Genomic DNA, 19664 nt, shown 5'->3' with positions numbered 1-19664 from the left:
TTGTTCCATCTGGTTGTCTTCTCTTCCTGGTTTAAACATTCATTACCCTGGTTCTACAGTGAAAGGTATTTGCAAATCTTTCCTGACCACAAACTCCTAAAAGTTGAGGACTTCTCACTTTGGTTTCTCCAGGGCTCGACATTTTGTTTGGTCCTTGGGGGGCAATGGGCAGTTCAAAAAGTATGTTAATACTGTCACTCCATGCATTGATCCATGCTATGGATGAACATTGTAATAAATATCTTTTCATTTCTTGGAACAAAGGCAATACAAACTTCTTCCAATAGATGAAACTCCAAGGATAGAATGAAGGCAGGAAGGGAGATGGTATATTATATATATTACACACACACACACACACACACACACACATTATTCCAGTGAAGTATCACAATCCTGCAAATTCTTACACATTCAGAGTTTAGCAAGCAACCCACACTCACAGTGACAGGCCCCTGAGTCAAACCCAGCATGTTTGACTCCATGATCACCAATTCCACTATCCTCACTTATTATGATTCTGAATTCATGAGTATATAGGTGCTATCAGGAAATGTCAAAAATACCCATTTTAAAGAGTGTTTTAAAACACTGCTTGGGCAGCAATAGAAACAAAAGCAGAATGACATAATGTAACCACAGATAGTTTGTAGGGGAATCCTTTGGGGACTCTGGTGGATAAAATTTTTTAATTAGTTTTTCATAAATTATTTTTTAAAAAGCTCCCATTCGTAGTGTACACTTTATAGTTCACAAAGCACATGACAACAATAAAGATAATGATGGGTTATGGTTGCAATTCGTAGAATAGGATGTACAGGGAAACTGAATGTCCCTAGTCAATCTTCCATGTAAAAAAATCAAACCAAAAGTTCATTTCTGCCACCTACCTTCTATTTGCTCTAATAAAGAATGATACAAAGATGAATTACAGTTCATGGTTTTGAAAAGCAAACCAGCATTATAGCAATGCTTGGGCTTGTGTTGCTAACAAGATAGCTCAACTTGATATGTGGTTCCTGACAACCAACTTCTTCATGAGAAGTCAGAAAGAACCACAAACCAAACCTCAAAATAGATTCTAAGAGAAAATACTCTTAAAAAAAAAAATTCCCCTCCTATCAGAAGCAGACTAAAGGGAAGTTTATCCTCCCACTTACAAATTCCCCAGAAAGCTTCACCTAGAAGGTTGTGCTCTCTTCAGACACTAGCAGGACCCTCTTTTCTGAGCCTGTTATTTCTTCCGTGGCATGTTCCAGAGAATAAGACCCTAATCCAGAGAGTGCTATGGGCCTCAGGACTACTAAGCAGATGGTGAGAGGCACCAAGCAAGCCTCTGGTCATCAAGAGGGTATGTAGACATTTGCTGCTTTTCTGCATTTTTCAAAACTGAGTTTTTAGCTGGAGGCTGCTCCTTTATGACAAACTGCTGATACCGTGCACTAAAGGCTATTATACTAACTTACAAACCAATTTCAAACCAATCTGTCTTTCCTTTCTCATATGCCGAGGCAAACATGGATTATTCAAAACCCTGAAGAGAGTGCTATTAAATTCAAACTGCCTGTAACCTTTGTGTAATGGATTTCTGACTGATGATGAGTTTAGTTAAAATAGATCTATTTTAAATATATTCTTGGTCAACGATTCCAATCTGTGCTCACTTAAGTAAGCGGCGCATAATCCTTTTCCAGCGCAAGGGAACTTTTGCTTTTAAAAGTTTTTAAAAGCTTTGCTTTTAAGGACCAATTCCGCGTTTTCGAGAGAACCCCAAACTGCTTTCCTAGAATGGCTGTCCGGATGTCTATCAGCCGTCCCCTTTCCGCTCCCTTTGTGCAGCACCTGGCCCTGGAGGTCATGCAGTTACGAGTGCCGCAGAGAAATCCGGGTCGGAAGCCCTGCGGTGCGCCGTCCCGCCGCTGCACGGTCGGCCCGAGCTGGGCGAGGCGCTTCAGCCGCAGACCGCGGGAAGGCGCCGCAGCCAGGCCCCCGGGACCCGGCCGTCGGGGCCACCGCTACGCCAGCTGCGGGCGCCTCGGGGCCCCTCCCCGCGCCCCGGCCCGGCCCCCGCCCCCGCCCCCGCCCCCGCCCCCGCCTGGGCAGCGAGCGAGGGAGGCGGCCTCGCCCACGCGGGGCTCCGCTAATTGCCGAGGCAGGAAGTGAGCGCGCGAGGCGGCGGCGGAGAGCCCGGCAGGAGGCGGCGGCGCAGTCTCGGGCGCGTGGGCACCGCGGGGCCCCCCGTGCTCGCCCCCGCCCGGGCCCGAGGCCGCGCAGCCCCGCCGGGCGCCCGTCAGCGCCTGCCTGCCCATGGCTTCTCCGGACCACCCCGTGCGCGCAGGTAAAGTGACGCCGCCGGGCCCTCCGCGGGCCGCGGGCTGGCCGGCCTGTCCCGTCCGAGCCCCCCGCGCCCGCCGGGGCCACCTGGGGACCGCCCGGGGACCGCCCGGGGACCGCCCGGGGACCGCCCGGGGGCTGGGTGCCGCCGCCGGGTCCGCGCGGGGTCGGCCCGGGGACCGGGAGGGCGGCGGCGCCGGGGCCCCGAGGGCGCACCGCGAGCCCCCCCTTCCCTCCCCCCCCCCAGCGGCTGCGGGTCCCCGCGGGCGGGCAGGCCCCGGGCCCTCCGCACCCCCACGCGCGCCAGGGGCGCCCCCTCCCTCCTCGTCCCGCGCGGCGGCCGCGCCGCTTTTGTTCTGGACTCGGGGTCCCAGCTTGAAACCCGCCTCTCGGAGAGCGCAAGGAGCGGGTTTCGGTGTTTCCTCCGCGGCCCTTCTCTCTCCCCACTCACGTGCCTCCTCCGGTCTCCTCTTCACTCCTCATTTCTACTTTTCTTAAATGCTTTTGTTCTGTATATTGACCCTCAGGGCTATTTCATAAAAGCTGGTATACACGGACCCGAGAGCCTAATCCCCACCTGTGGGATCTGTGGGATTCCCACCTGGAGAGAACTTCTTTTTTTTAATTTTTATTTATTTATGATAGTCACACACAGAGAGAGAGAGAGAGAGAGGCAGAGACACAGGCAGAGGGAGAAGCAGGCTCCATGCACCGGGAGCCCGACGTGGGATTCGATCCCAGGTCTCCAGGCTCGCGCCCTGGGCCAAAGGCAGGCGCCAAACCGCTGCACCACCCAGGGATCCCCCTGGAGAGAACTTTTTAACCAAAACGGCCTCTAGTTCTTTCCTTGACTTAAAATAGTATGTGTGCCTGAGGCCAGAATCTAGATTTGTCTTTACTCTCTTGGGTTACGAACCTCCTGAGACTTCATCTTCCAGGATTTCTCTGTCCTTGCTACCCGCCCCCCCCCCCGGCCCCCCGCAGCCTTGGCCCGGATCCCCGGTGACTGTTGAACACACAAATGAATGAATGATATATCCCCCAGAGCATACGGGGGCTTTTTGTTGTTTCGCTGAAGTTGGAAAGACTAGGGAGAGACCATATATACAGATACAGAATCGCGTGTAACTGCTTAGATAAACGTGTGTCCTGTTTTGTTGCTTGGGTTTGGGTAGGGGCAGAGCTTGAGCACTCCATTATTAATCTGTGGCTTGAGCAGTTAGGAGGAGAGAGTATCTGGAGGTGAGTCAGAAGACAGCTAAATTGGCATCCTAGTGTGCTGGGATTGGGAGAGTGTCCCAGAGATTTTAAAGAAAGAATTACATTCTAATTCAAGTGGGGAATGGTAAACATTTTATCGATGGGAGATGGAAACTATTAAATTGTCTGGCCAACCTTTCCATCTCCCCCCGTGTCCATTATTTGGAAAAATAGAAAGGGTGGTAAAAGGAGAAATCCTCCCACTCACCTCCACATCCTCTTCCAAGAACCTAATGGATGAGGTGCCAAGAGGTTTTAGGCCTGATGTTACCAACAGTGGTCTCAGATCTCATTCAATGATCATGGTGATCTTGGGCATGTGGGGACCCACTGAATGGGGGCAAGTATAAAATCTGCTTGGGTCCCTAAAAATTAATAGCAGCAGAGAAGATGAGACTGAAGAACTATAGCTTAATAGTGACACAATGTATAAAAAGCTTCAGTGAGTCATAGTGTGGAGAGGCTACCAGGGCAGCTAGTATGGTCCTAAGTGACCTTATGTAGCACTACAAGATCTAGATTTCCCATGATGGTGTTCTTGGTTGGCCCCACCCAGTCTAGCCAAAAATAGATGCTCACAACTTGGAACAAAAGGTCTTGGGGATCCCAGCAAGAGAGGCACAATAAGAGGGGGTGCTGATAGGAGGGTGTCCTTCAGGAGGAATCGGTCTTCTTGACTTTAAGATAGAGAACTCAAATCTGCAGGTGAAATCTTTTTGGCTCCAAAGAGGGAAGAGGCCTCCAAAAGGCGAGGTAAAGATGTCTGAATATGTTGAACGTATTCAGACGTCTCAAAGAGGTCCTCATGTCCATTCCCACTCTGGAATTCTATCAATAAGGTGAGCGCTCCTCCATTAAAAAAAAAATCTAAATTTCCTTCCCTTTCTCATGGAATTTCTGGAACCCCCCAGCACACACCCACCTACCCCTTCCATTGCTGTAACTAAGCCCCAGATGGTACTAATTTGTGGAACCCACTAAAGGCAATTTTTACTTGTACAACCCTGACCAAGTTACCATACTCTCTCCCCTAATTTCCTACACTCACCTCCCACCTCGTGTGTTCACACCTGCACTTGCCTTTTACCAATGGCTTCGCCAGAGTGGCCTTTCAAAGACAAATCAGTTCCTGTCATTTGTCCACTTAGAAACCTGCATGGACTATCTAATAAATTCTCAGTCCTTAGAGTTTCCATCCTCAGTTTCTCCCTCTCTACCTACCCCTCCACCTGACTGATGCTCTGTCCCTGTCTCTCTGCACTTTACCCACACTGCCGCCTTTCCCCCCCTGAGAGCCCTCCTGCTTAAGAGCCTTTGCACAAGTGATTCCCATTGCTTGGAAGACCTTCTTTGCCCCTTCTCCCACTCCACTTACCTCCTCCTTATTCTTCAGATCTCAGCTCAAAAGCCCCACAGTACACATTCCATGTGCCCTGTTCTTTCCTTTCTAGCACCAGCCTCCATTTCTAGCTGGTTGTGTCACTAATGTCTCTCCCCTGTTAGCCTGGAAGCTCTCAGAGTGCACGTCTGTTTAGCTTAGAACACCTGGCACAGCACTCATCATAGTAAGCCCTGTAACTATTGCTCACCTCACCAAACGAGTGAAAGAATAAAACTGAACCACATCCATTTCAAACTGTCAGCAGAAAAAGCTTTTCTTGTATTGACACTTTAGAAACTTACTTGTCAAGTTAGACGTGTTCACTGACTTTACCTTGTAAAGTTAAAAAAAAAAAAAAGACGTATCTCCACGAGCATATGACAAAGGTGTGTATATACAATTATACCACATTATGAGTTTAATGTAAGAAGATGACATTTTATCCTAAGAAAATTTATAAGGAAAAAAAAAAAGAAAAGAAAATTTATAAGGCTGTTGGGATCACATGGAAAATAGTCATGCTGGTTACAGCACAGCTATCTTACTCTATCTCTGTCACTAATAACAATCTAACACCAGATGAGTCAGAATTGTCTGTCGGAGAAGAGTCAAATCTGTCTCATGTTCATACAGATGTTAAAGCCTGGAACGAAGACAGAGGCTTTGAAAGCCTGGGTTGAGGTATTGTGATTCATTGCAATGAGCTGCGTGTCCAGGGCCACTAGCTTTTGGTCATGTGTCCTGCCTCTGTTCTGGGGTCCCTTGTGTACCTTGTAGCAAGGCCACTGGCTAGGAGTAGCTCAGGACAGAGCTGGGTGGCATCTTCTCTCTCCCCACCCCGCCTAGCCCTCCTCTTGGCTAAGGTGGGTCTCAGGTGGCCACCTGCCCTTCTGGCAAGCCCCAATAGCACTGGGAGCAGAATGCAGGCCTGAAGAGTGAACTGCTTCAAGGAGCGCTCTGTTTGACAGTCAGCTCTTCTTCAGATGCACCAGAGACGCACAAGCTCTTTCCCTCTCTCCTGCCCTGCCTGTGGGGTTTCTCAGTGCCCACTTCCTTTCTTATATGCCTGTGTTCTAGATTTTTCTCTCTCTCTCCTAGTTATTCCCCTCATCTGAATCTCCTCTTTTGTCTGTCCCTGTGTCCCCTTTCTCTCCCAGCTCATCCCCTTCCCTGGACCCTCTTCATTCCATCTCCTCTGTAGGCCTGAGCCCCATTGAATGCTTGGCCACCCTCCAAGGAAGTTACTCTTGGGTGGGCATTTCCTGCAGAATCAGGGAAGAAGAGAAATTGAGCCGTGTGTCAGCACCTTCATGCAGCCTTGCTGCTCTGGGAGCTTTTGGGAATCCTGAATATGGTCAGGACTTGAGGACCTCTTCAGAACTAGGCATGAAGATGGCTATAGGTCAAAAGAAAAGCTATTACACAAAAAAAAAAAAAATCATCATCATCATCATGAATGAAAAATAAGTGAACTCTGAAATCCCAAGTCGGAAGACTTGGCTTGAATTTTTCACTAGAAAGTCCACAAGCCTCTCTGTCTTGGCTCCTGGTGCCCGGGAAAGGCAGAAAGCTCTGACACACTTCCCTCTTTGTTTGAGGGAACATCCTTAGCAGCCACCTTTGAACTTCACCTGAGAAGCTGTCTCTAGGAACCATTGGCCCTCCTCTGCCATGACTAATGAAGGGAGCTGTCAGGACTTAACAGTACAGTGGCTGGGCACATCACCAGGGTGTGCGTTGCAAACAGTATGTGATTGTTGCTTCTGGAGGAGCCGTGGGATGTGGTCTGCAGTTCTGACTCCATGGCTGAGATGTGGGTCCTTGGGTAAATGAGTACGGATGAGCTTTTGGATTTAGAGTTGTTGTTGCAGTGACTGGTGCTTTGGGGGATGTTTGGGTGAATGTATTTTGTACGTGGGAAGGACATGAATTTGGGGGGCCAGAGAGTGGACTGTTTTGGACTGAACTGCATTTTCCCCAAAACCTTGTTGCCATTCTAATCTCCAGGACCTCAGAATGTGAACTTATTTGGAACTAGAGCCTTTGCAGATGTAATTGGTTTTACAATTGTAACCAATTGTAATTGGTTAAAATGAGGTCATTAGAGTGGGTCCTAATCTCATATAACTGACATCCTTATAAAAAGGGAAAATCTGGACATTGAGATTCCCCCACTGTCAGGTAGGTGGTCAGTGCATGAACTTCTAGAACCCTGAAAGTAGTCGAAAACAAGCACAGGCTGGGCACTAGGTTAGTGGGAGCTCTAGTGGAATTTCAGATGCAGGTGCTGTGGAGCACAGCTTCCTATATCATAGTGACTTTTGCCTATGGGGCCACTGCTTCTCACCATTCATGGACCTTCAAAGCTGGAAGGACATGTGGAGTCTCTCTGTTCACCTCTGAATATTGCAGATTAGAGGTATGAGGCCCAGAGAAGCAAATGATTGTGCAGCCTGCCTAGCTTGCTCTCATGCGCAGTCTCTGAGAGCAAGGCTAGGTGCCCTCGCTAAGGGCCATGCTATGTTAGATCACCATGCACTCTCTCCTGTCTCCTGTCTTTTGAGAACTCTCTGGAAGATGTTCATATAAATTAAACATCATTCTCACTGCCATCAGTTTTGGTCGGTAGCCAGCTAATGGGGGGTGGACTGTGCCTGCCATAGAGTCTCCGATCCAGGAGAGTGGAAGTGGCTCTGGGAAGAAAGCACTGCTGGAGACTGTAGGGCTATTGCTGAGGGCCAGAGGATGGTCCCCATGTGGCCCTGACCTGAACTCACACAGTCCCCCTTCCTGTCTTGACTCTTCCTGTGCCTCATGTCTCCTCTGATATCAGAACCTTCCCTGGGGGCCCTGCCTGCTGTTCCCTGGGGCCTGTAAAAACACTTCATAATATTGTCAACATGCAGCTCCAAGAGCTCTTAGAAATCCTTTAGGACAACCTCCTACTCCCAGACCAATGTCAAATAACCAGGATTAGCCCCCCTCCAGATGCTCTCTTTGGCACATGACAGTCCAGGCCTTGCAAACAAAGGTAGTTGAAGGTGAAGCACAAGAACCTCTTGGGCAGAGGAAGGTACAATGTCAGGCAGAGCATGCCTGGTGCCACGTGCACCTGGGTCTGTGAGTGAACTTGGCAATGTTGCACATGGAAGAACTTCCTCCAAGGCCTGATCTATATCAGATGCTCCAGTGAAGGTGGAAAGAGCCCTGAAAGTGTCTCTACTGCTGGTTCCCAACACATCGCCTTTCATGATTGCTCTGTTGCTTGGCATCTGTGCCTCTGAAAATGAAAAAACCCTACCTTCGTTGTGCCCTTCCCATCATAAGTTTCATTTATAATCAGAGAGTTCAGACCAAAGCAAGAGATGTTGGGCCTGCAGGCATGTGTTGTTGTCTCCTGGCTCTTCCTGTTCCCCTCACAGCCCTCTGAGTCTTGCTCAGGTGTGACCCAGAGTGTGGTCAGGTTCTGAGGGGCAAGGAGGCTCCTGCAACCCAGGGGGTCCCACCACAGGCCTGACCAGAATGTCCATCACCCGGGACCCCCCAGACTACAGGTTATGGAGGAAGGAGCCCGAGGCAGCAAGCAGTGAAGTCAGTCCAAGGTCACACCACTGGCCCTGTTCAAGGCTGGGCCACTGCGCTCTGCTGGCATGGCGCAGAAAGCCAAGGCCTTCTGCAACCAAGCCCACCCTGCCTTCCTTTTGACTGTGTTGTTAGTGCCCTCACTGCTGCTTTCCCAGTCACATGCTCCATTTCCTTCCTCTCATGCTAATTCTGTAGGAAACAGAATGAACTTGTCACAGATACAGTGGGTGGTTTAGAAACCCCCTGCCACTCATACCCCAGCTCCCCAAGTCCTGCACAGCCGATGGACCTGAAATTCCATTGTTGGTATCGCTGATATACCGCACCCCTGGTGGGTATTATCACCCAGGTACACTTTAGTGGAAATGGAATTATTGGGACAAGGCTGTGATAGGAGAGGTGGGAGGAAGGCACTTGAGGCAGCTCCTATCACCCTCTCCCCAGCCAGGGACCAGAACAAGAAAGATGGAAAGGAAAAGTCTCAAAAGCCAAGCTCGGTGCCTCTGGCTGGACATATCTGGAATACACGAACATGCTCTGTTCTTTCTCATCACTCATCAACAGCCCATGCTGTTCCCTCTACTGAGAATGCTTTTCCCTCCCCGACCACTTCTCCTGGCTAACTTCAGCTCATCTTCCAGGCTCAGCTGTCATTTCCCCTGCAGGCTCTTCCCTCCCCCCGCTCTCACCCTCTCCCCTCGGTGCACCCCAGGCTGGGCCTGTTGCTCTTCCTCTCCTTTCCACATCACTCTGCACTGCCGTTACTTAACACCGAGTGTGCTCTGTGTTATAATCACCTATTACTCGGGCCACAGAAGTCCTGCAAACTAAGGGTGGAATTAGCAACACTGGTGGTTCTTCCTTTCTTTATAGGGATTGAAATCTATATTAAGTCTGTATTCCAGTGGGCTGGGGCCCTAGCCCCCTCCTTGGGGTCACACAGGAATCTGAGAAGATGACATGGTGCTGGGAGGAGCCGTGGATTAGCATCGATGGTCTCAGGGTCTGAGCCTTAGAAGACCCTTGAGGTCCAGCAGCATCTGCTTCTGTGCCAGACACAAATCACGGTGTCTCTGCCAGGGCTGGGAAGTCCCCTTCATGCATCCCCAGCTGTGGCCTAGCTATCTCTGGGACTCTGCCAGGGACCGGGGCACAGTCCCCACTCGGGCAGATGCAGACATCTGTCCCCCGCTCCATGGGAGGACGCTGACAGAAGGCTGTCTCCATTTGCCCCCATTCCCCTGGGCCACCTCATTTAATCTCTTCAGTGACTAGGCCATCATAAAACAAACATGTAGAGAGATGCTCCCTTAACACGGCTTCTCCTTTGGGCATTGTCAGCATTTCTCAGGCAAAGATATGTGAAAAGCCCAGACACATTCTAGAAGGGAGATATTTAGGGAGAACAAACACAAGCTGATATCTCAATAAATCATTTTGCTATGCTCTTTTGGATCCCCAAAGGCATTTCCTGGGCCTGGTCCATGGTGTATACTTAATTCCACTTAAGTTGGCTTTTGGCTGGTTTAAGGCTTCTGCTTAGGGTTTTTTGGGTGTGCACTGCACAAATCTACAGGACCTCACTCAAACCAATGTGATTTTATTCACATAGTTTTCTGGCAGATGTCTGGCCAATGGTCTTGGAGAAGGGGAGCTTTTTCCTAATTTGAACAAATTCTTAACATCTAGTGGTGGCCTCGACCAAGGCCTATACCTTTTTCTGGTTTTCCTCATTCAATTCCTTAAATTCAACAAGTGGTAAATAAAGAGTCAAAAATCTTGGGAAATCAATATCACTTTGTTCGATAATGTTCCTGGGAGGTTGCTGACTTATTAATTATCTGAACCACAGCCAGAAGCTGAATATTTTAAAATGACAAAATTGCATTACAGAAGAGTAAGAAATACAGGAGAAGAAGTCAGGATCATGTCATTCTTGTTCAAAGTTAAATTATGCCAGAGAGTCATGGGAACCATGTGTACATAACTCATGGTTACCTGTAACTCCGAGTGTTTGTGGATCTCTACAAGTAAACTGTTTAAAATATGGTGGTGTTTATTTTTATTTTTTATTTTAAAGATTTTATTTATTTATTCATGAGGGACACACACAGAGGGAGGGAGGGGGGGGGGCAGAAGAGGGAGAAGCAGGCTCCATGCAGGGAGCCCGATGAGGGACTTAATCCCAGGACCATGGGACCATGACCTGAGCTGAAGGCAGAGCCTCAACCACTGAGCCACCCAGGCATCCCAAATATGGTATTTTTTAAAATAAAGTTTGTTTTAACCTCTTTCTTGATGTGATCTGACCCCATTCCTTCCTATTTTGTTTCTTGTAATGATTGAAGGTAAGTTTTTCTCAAGCCTGACTAAGGTAGCTTGCGTTGATCCAAAGACAATTCAAAGGACACATTTGTGCTCTTAAATTAAAGAAAATACCCTCCATTTGTTTTGTGTGTGTGTGTGTGTGTGTTTTAACAGATCATATGGCAAAGGAGCCAGTGGAAGACACGGACCCCAGCACTTTATCCTTTAACATGGTAGGTTACAAACTTTACATTAATGGTGACAACTCTTGTTACTCCTTTTTTCCCTTTGTTACATTTTTATTGTTCAGTATTTACATAAAGATCAGAAACCCCAAAGGAAGGCTTTCCCAAGATAAATTTCTTTATCACATTGTTTTCTGTGATGTAATAAACTTTGGGTTTCTCAGGACTATTACATTCTGTTCTTGTGATCTTCAATTTTATCAGGTCTTTGTATACAGACGCTCAACGGCTGAGCCACCCAGGCGTCCCTACATGTCTATTTTTAATACTTGACCATCTACTTGTAACTTCCTCTTCTTCAAAATTCAAAATATTTAATGTGAGATGGAAAGACAAAAGAGAACTACTTTGCAATTCCTAGGGGCTGCCTGTTTGCCTGCTGGGCATACACTATTTGATTCACATGAGTTATCCCGTGTAATCCCTGCAACAGCCCTATAAGGTAAGCACTGCCCATTTTACAGTTGAAAAACTGAGACACCTCAGGGGTGGTGAGGTAAGTTGCCCAACCTGGAAGCAGCCCAGGTGCGATTCAAACCCAGCAGCTGGTTTCAGGTCCCTGCCCTGCCTTCGTATAACCACTGTGTGGCATGTCTGCTGCTTATGATTTTTACCAAGGATTTCACATATATCATTTTTCGTCCTCTGAGTAATCAATGAGATGGTAGGACAGCCACCCCATTCTGCAGATGAAGCGATGAAAGTTAACAGATTCATATAAAATCTCCCAGCCTGGAGAAATCTCACAGCTCTGCTATGTGGCACCACATCTTGCGTGTAACCACATAAATGCCTCTGGCTACATTACATGTGTTATTATGCATAGAACGTGTGACACATGAATTTTTTTAAGTGTTCAGAGGAGAGAAGCTGCTCAGTCACAAAAAATTCAGATTGATTTAGTTAGAATAACAAAATCCATACAACAGTATAATTACGCTATATAATTCAATGAAGTCTTGGTGATGCATGAGGCACCTCAGTCTCTCGAGGATCTGAAGTGTTCATTCTTATGTCTTGAGTCCCCACTTAGCACAGTGCACGAAGTGGCGGTGTGGGGGACAGCGCTGGACACACAGTGGAAATGGATGTGAAAACATCCCCTGTCCCTGCATCCCAGAAAAACAGCATGGACTGGCCCTGTGGATATTTCCCACCACTCCCTGGGCTGTGGCCCCGTCCTGGAGCCTCTGGCTGCTACAAGGTGTTACCAGTTTGCCCTTCCCAGTTCCTGACCTGTGCTGTTCGCAGACCCCGACTCTCTTCCTGACATCATGCTCTCCTCCCCTCTCACCTTGGGTCACAGCTACCTCTGCTCCATGCCTCCAGGCAAAGTGATTTTTCCAGCCCTTTCCTGGGTCAGTTTGCTGGGGCTGCCGCAACAGAGGACCACCTAGTGGGTGACCTAAGCGGCCCACCCTTCTGCAGGTGGGAGGTCTGAAACCAAAGTGACCCCAGGGCCATTCTTCCGAAACCTATGGGGAAGAATCCTTTCTCATCTGTGCTGGGTGGCAACCCCTGGTGGTCCTCGGCTCGTAGCTGCATCCATCTGCTCCCTCTCTGTGTTGGCCCGTGGCCGGGTTCTCCCCCTGGGTCTGTGTCCCTTCCCTTCTCTTGTATGGAGGCTGGTCCTATTGCATTGAGGCTCTGCTCTACTCCATTATGATCTCATCTTCACTAGTCCTAGATCTACGTCTGTAGTGACCCTATTTCCAAATGAGGTCACAGTGCTCACTTAGGCAGCACATCTAACAAATGAGGTCACATTCGGAGGCACCGGGGGTTAGGAATTCAACAGATCTTTTTGGGAGGATGCAAGTCAGCCCATAACACTGCAGGTGCTCCAGGGATGAAACGTACACTCCTCAGCGGGGCAGATGCGGTCCTCCATGACCTCCTCTCAGCATCCCTCCCGATAAGCCAGTCGTGTGTAGCCATTTGCTGCTCCAGAAACACCCCACGCCTTCTTCCCACCTTCCTAGGTTACTAGCACTGTTCCGTCTGGTGAGGAAAATCTCCTTGCCTCCTCACCTAATGAACTCCTTGTATTTCTTCCTCTTTCCGTTCAGGCTTCTCTGACCTGTGATGCTTTCTTTGCCTTGCCCCAGGGCCTTGAGCAGCTCCCTTCTCCACAGCCCAACCCCTACTTTTTACCACGCTATGCCAGAATTGTTTGCTTGTGTGAGTTCCTGCAAAACTGTTGAATGTCTTCCCACATGTGTGCTAGGCACAAAGCAAAGTTTGATGGACCATACCTCTCAAGAACCCAGAATGGCACCCACTTAAATCTTTTCACCTCACTTCTAGCATCTTCCATGTAATGTACTGGTTCCATCATTTCATATCCCACCCTTTCCCCCCTCCAGCCTGCCTCTCTGCTTCTACACCTGTCACTCTTCACAGTACCTGAACTCGCTCCTCTCTGTCCACGCCCTGCACTCACTGTGCTCCTTCCTCTTGGTCACCTGAGTTCTTGGGCATTCTCTACACCTATCTCAAATGTCAGTCTCTCCAGGAAACCTACATTCAGTCCAGCCTGTTGGTTCTTTCTTGCAGACTCTTAGTAGATGCTTAATTAACACTGAGTTAAAATGTGCAGTTGCAAAGATTATAGTTCCTTCTTTTGAAAAACTCTGAGTCTATCTGAGGAAATTAGGCAAGCATGAACTTTAAAAACAGTCTGATAAGTATAGTACAGTTGTGTTTTCTGTGCTCTGGGGAACAGACTGGCTAGAAGAATTCAGTCTGAGGGAAAAATTGACTTTAAGTTCTCCATGATTGATTGATTTCTTCTGTGGAAAAGGAATTGGAGGCTTCTAGAGGTTCTGAAACTTCACTGTTCAGCCTCAAAGAAACTGCAAGGAAGGGAATTTAAAACAAAACCCCTAGTTCCACATCTGTTTCTTTTTCTCCTCTGTCAGAGGAAGACATACATGCACAAGACCTACAGGCAAGTTGGAAGGTGCGACTTTTTTTTTTTTTTTTAAGGCTGGAGGGCATAGACCCAAAAGCCTAGATGGGGAATGGGAGCTGAGCAAGGGTTAGGGGACAGGGTAGGGGGACTGGGCACATTCCCACTCCTCTCATGTAAGTCATCAGAGAATGGCCACACTGTTTAATCAGAAGTTGAAGCTTCTAGAATACCTGCATAGAGGTACCAAGAAAAAGATACACGATTGAAAGAGCTTCGGCTCTTTTGAATTCCCTCCAATGGTATGCCCCCTTCCAGAGCACCGAGGATCTGGGGAAAATTGTACATGGTGAGTCCATCTCTGTAGGCTGGTTGGCTTTTAAATCCTGTCCTAGTCAGCCCAGGACAGAGCTCTGCAGTCGTGAGTTCTGCTCGATACACAAGCTTGGTGACCCAAACGAATGCCGTGGAAACAGACAAGAAATGGGTCTATTCCTATAATTCATGAAAACAACTCTTCAATTTTAAACTATGGGAAATGAGGGGAAATAGCCTTTTAGAAAAGAGAGGAAGTGTGTTTTTTGTGGTCAGAGCTGAGGAAATTTGGAAGGCTTATTCTGTCTCGTGTTCCAACATTAACTTCTTGTCAACCTTGATTTCATTGGTATAGGCTGAGGATAAAAATGAGCAATGGGTCCGGCCTGTTGGTAGATCTGCAGCTAGAAACTTGCAAGGTTTTAAACTAAAACTATTACTTTCTTCAAACAAAGATTTCTTTTCACTTTGATCTTGTAATTGAACGATGGTGTTTAAAAATAACTCTCCTCTTTTGTTGGTTTCCACAGCCAGACAAATATCCCATTCAGGATACGGAACTCCCTAAAGGTATGTACAGTTACTATAACTCCATGAACTTTGATTACTTTAACATCTTGAACAAAGCACTAGTCAAAGTCATCTCTCGGTATTTAAAGTCATAAAACAGAAACAAGCTGATAATTTACCTTTTGACTTGTTGATTATCTCAGGCATGGATTTTCTTATTAAAATCTATAAGTTGTCTTCTTATAAATTATACATTAAATTCCTGTGGTGTTTTTAACATGCATAAAATGAAGATAGCCAGGCCTCTGGGTTGCATGGTTGCACAGAAACCTAACTCAACTAACCTGATTTTTAAAAGGGAGGAGGGACATACTGGCTTAAGGTCTTTGAACACTGCTAGGTCCACGCATTTAAACTAGGCTCTCAGATTCAGTCTCTCTGTGTCTTTCGTGGCTCTGTCTTCATCTGTCTGTGTAGGGTCCATTGTGGGGCAGGCTTTGCCTTCATGGTGGAAAAGGTGGTCAGCGACACCTCTAGCTTTACACGATGTCCTGTCAAGATGGCAGAGCAAGGGGGAGCCTTTCCCCTAGTACCCATAGCACAATTCAAGGAATGACTGGTAATATGGGTAACTTGGGTCATTTGGCCATCCATGAGTCAGTTGTTGCCATCAGGTAGATGGAGGACATTGGTCAGGTCTGCATCTTGAGGTTGGGTGGGGGAGGGCATGGAGTTAGTTCTGCCCAAACTACAAGAAAGAGGCTTCTGTTAGCAGACAGAGGGGCAAAGGATGCTTGGCAGGCCCCAAAGCAAAAAAAAAAAAAAAAAAAAAAGCCCCCCAAAAACCTATCTTTTGTAATTCACAGGCTAATGTAATGTAGCCCTGGTGTAGATGTGGCTAGGCTTAGCCTTTCATAGTTCTTCTGTGGGGCAGTCTGCAAAGCTGTGTCTGTTGCAGAGGCCAAGCTGCTGGTTGCCCTACTGGAACATTTACCTTGTACTCTGCTGATAACCCAGAGAGGAGGAATGGATGGGCTGGGAAACAGTCAGATCTGACCAGCTTCAGAGATGGCAGAAGTCTCAGCCTCCTGAAGAGGTAGGATTTCCCACCACCCACTAATGTGGGTTTTCCTGGCAGTCCTTATGAGAGGGCAGTCATGGGGTCACCCGACTAGAGAGTTGGGAGGGAGCTCCCTGGCAGAGTTCACCTGGGGGTTAATCCAGGGTTCGGCCAAGGCTTCCCTCCCTCTGTTCCTGACTCCCCAGACTCTTTTTCTAACACACAGAAATGGTACCACTAGAGTTGCATTCATTGTGCCTCCTCTGCATATCCTGGGCATGGAAGTGATGTAGTGAAAAGAAACCAAAGGCCAGGTTTGAGTCCAAATCCTGGCTGTACTCAGGGACGCTTCTGGAAAGCTCACTCTCCCCTTCCCCTTATTGGTGAATGGCTTCTAAGTGTCTGGAACCCTCTAGTCTGTGATTTGATTATCTAGTCAGTGAGAAGGTGGCCAGTGCAAGCCAGGCGACCAGGGACAGATGGGAGGCAGTCTCGAGTGGTGCTCATTAGACTTCAGTGTGCAGTGAAGATTCATCAGAGGGTAGTGGGGGAGCTTGTTTAAAATGTAGATTCTGGGCCCCTGGGTCTGGGCCAGGCCCAGGAACCTGTGTGTAAATGCATACCTGAGTGGTTGGGACACAGAGCTCTCTTTAAGAGACTGCCTGAGGCTTCAAGGATTTGGTGTGTCCCCAGGGAGGCATATAGACAAGAGAGCCAAACTGTAGCCAGACTACCTGCTGGACTCTGAGTGCCCTCCACAACGGTGGCTTCTTATCTCAGGGTCTCAGTTTCCTGTCTCGTGTAGGAAGGGCAATGTTATCATCCTCCTTCCAGGACACTAGTAAGAATTCAGTGAAATGAGTCCTGACTGGTGCCTGACACAGGAGACCATCAGATGGTACAGGAAAATCTGGCAAAGATATGTGTAAAATAAGGCTTGAGGATGCTTCCCAGCACTGTGGCAAAAATGTCGCTTCTTGAGATGACCACTGAGCTGCAGTGACTCTGGAAATGCAATGTAATGGTTTGATCTGTCTAAAGATCTTTTTAAACACCCTTCAAAGTGATTTCCTGTTTTGGGGGGGAAAAAAAAAGACTGGTTGCTTAGCAATGTGATACTACAGTAACTGTATTATTATTGTGTTTCTCCTGGAATCTGAGATTTACAAAACATTAATTAAGATGGTATTGAGTTTACAAGTAGCTTGACTGTAAAAACCATCTTTATGAGAAAGGTGACTAAGACTTCTGTCTTTAGTCACCGAGAACAGTATAATTAAACGCATCTTATCTCCAAAGAAGATGTATAAGACATCATGTAAGGGCACCTGTGTGGCTCAGTTGGTTGAGTGTCTGACTCTTGGCTTCGGCTCAGGTCATGATCTCAGGGTCATGGGATTGAGCTCTGTGTCAGGCCCTGCTCGGCGTGGTCTCTACTTGAGATTCTCTCTCTCTCTGCCCTTCCCTGCACTCACACCCACACACGCATGCTTGCTCTCTGTCTCTCTCTCTCAATAATGAATAAACAAATAAAATCTTAAAAAAAAAACCCTCCAATATTCGCATTCAATAATATCTATGACTTGATACCTGCTAGTATTTTTTTAAACATGTCAATGGGGCCAATATTATCATTAAACATTTATGGTAATATTTTCATTATAAATGTTTTTAGGGAAAGAAAACCCATATGAATCAGTGCAGAAACTAATGTATAGAGTTAAGAGTAGTTGTAATCTAATTAAGTCCAAACTCAGACTCTAACATTTAAGTGAATTTTAGGGGGTCCTGCTTTATTTAACAGAGGATTTACCATAATTCACTTGAACAATTTCTATATGGTTAAAAGGTCTTCAAAATTTATTTTCTTAAGCAGATTAAGCATATTTCACAAAATCTTGATTATACTTCCAGTATATTCTTACTGTATACATGAGTAGTATAAAATGATTCCTTCACGGTCCAGACTAGAGTGTTTCGGAATTATGTGCTTTCATCATAAATCAACTGTGGAAATCTAGTGTAACTTTAGTGATGAGTGTGTTTTTGAGATGAAACATGTTGTTATTTTCTTATCGAGAACAAATGTGTAGCTTCTGCCTCCCCTGATTTTAGAGGTTTCAGGGATTCATTCTGTCAGTCTTCTTTTCTAAGAGCTGTTCTGTGAGAGCCTGCAAGCCCTAACCTCAGGACTAATTTAAGAGTGAGGTTTATTTCATTAATGTTTTTTGAGTATAGTTGAGGTACAATGTTACATCAGTTTCAGGTATATGACATAGTGCAGAACAGTATGGAAGTTCCTTAAAAAATTAAAAATAGAAATACCATATGATCCAGTAATTCCACTACTGGGTATTCACCCAAATAAAACAAGAACACTAATTCAAAAAGATATATGAACTCTTATACTGACAGGTGCATTATTTGTAACAACCAAGATACACAACCAACCTAAGTGCCCACTGACAGATGAATGAAGATATGTATGTGTTTGTGTAGAGTATTACACAGCCATTAAAAAGGATGAGATCATGCAGTTTGCAATATGAGTGGGGCTTATTTTAGATCACAGAGCCTCTGATATCTTGTAGAAACTGTTGGCTTGAGTGTTCTGAAGGGACTGTGACTCTTTGCAATTGAGAGAAAATGTGTTTGGAAAAAGAATTCAAATTTTTGAGGGGAAATTACACATAAAATACATCATAAATCAATCAAGATGTTATCTTTTTCTCTAGGGTTACTGCTTTTTTATTGTTAAAGTTTTTTTGAGGTGATTTTGAGTTAAAGAGAAGTAGACTAATTCTATTGCTAAGTTTGAGGAATTTGAACTCAGGCATAGATGATATTTGGGGAACCTTTTAGAGCAATTTGTTGCTAAATGTAGAAGTAGTGGTTCAATTTAAATAATGAGAAAAATGCACAAAGATGAAGGAATTTGTTAAAAGAATTCAGAAATAGAAATGTTTGCCCGAAAATTAGCAAGCTAACATGCTGTATTTTTTATACGATTTCTCCCCTCGTAGATTGACAGCATTTTGTTAATAGGTTTCCTTGTTCTAAAGAGGAAACTGAACACCCTTACTACCTGCATAATTTGCTGTGTCCTGGTCCTCCTGCTCATTCCAAGGTTCACTGCCTTCCCCTCAATCTTGCCCAGGACTCCTGTTACAGTCAACTCCCAAATCAACTGTCCTCCCCCAAATTAGGATTTGAATACAAAGGTGACCATCCTCCACGTTTTTTCTCTTTTGTGGAGGGCAGGGAGGAGACAGAGAGGGATATGACCACGGGAGGGTTTGGGGTACCACTGCCCAAAAGTAACTACATAAGTTCCAGTTGTCCTCCTGTTGAGGAAAAAACCCACGCTTTTACAAAAATGCTAGGTTGACCATTATGACACTAAGCATTCTGAAAATCAGTGACTAAAATCACAGGCTTATTACTTTTGCCAGAGTGCATTAGAATTCTGTGGATGCCTGTTGGATGTCAGATTTCTGGGGCCCCCACCGAGATTGCACTTACGGAAGTCAGGTGTGGAGCCCGGTAGTCTGCATTGTTAACAAGCAGAGCAGGTGCTTCAGATGTCAGAATACTGAGCAGTCTATCTCAGGGAGCACAGGCCAAGGCAAGATTCCCACTGCTCTTTCGCCTCAAAAGGTATCATGTAGAATCTTTGTGAAAAACCATGCTTTTAGTTTACATTTCTCAGGTAATACTATTAAGGGGAAAAAAACGTTTTTTAGTTGGAATCATGTA

General features: G+C 46.5%; 1 protein-coding gene across 6 annotated transcripts in view; it reads left to right on the top strand.

The window, feature by feature from the left end:
* The window catches only part of EDARADD (EDAR associated via death domain), a 149949-nt gene that overhangs the window by 87414 nt on the left and 42871 nt on the right, over positions 1-19664 (top strand). The window contains exons 1-4 of one of the 6 annotated variants that reach the window (XM_072822963.1): positions 12694-13116; positions 13916-14074; positions 14342-14372; positions 14869-14908. In XM_072822963.1, the coding sequence (XP_072679064.1) occupies positions 14046-14074; positions 14342-14372; positions 14869-14908 (100 nt within the window). In that variant the 5' untranslated portion in view covers positions 12694-13116; positions 13916-14045. Of the gene's footprint in view, positions 1-2200; positions 2339-11041; positions 11101-12611; positions 13117-13915; positions 14075-14341; positions 14373-14868; positions 14909-19664 lie in introns of those variants that run through there. The other 5 variants (XM_072822962.1, XM_072822960.1, XM_072822966.1 and 2 more) reach the window with 5 other exon arrangements.

This window comes from Canis lupus, chromosome 4 (genome assembly GCF_048164855.1).
Source record: "Canis lupus baileyi chromosome 4, mCanLup2.hap1, whole genome shotgun sequence".
Taxonomy (NCBI): Eukaryota; Metazoa; Chordata; class Mammalia; order Carnivora; family Canidae; genus Canis; species Canis lupus.
Note: the sequence above shows the minus strand (reverse complement) of the source record. Positions and strands in the feature narration are given on the sequence as shown.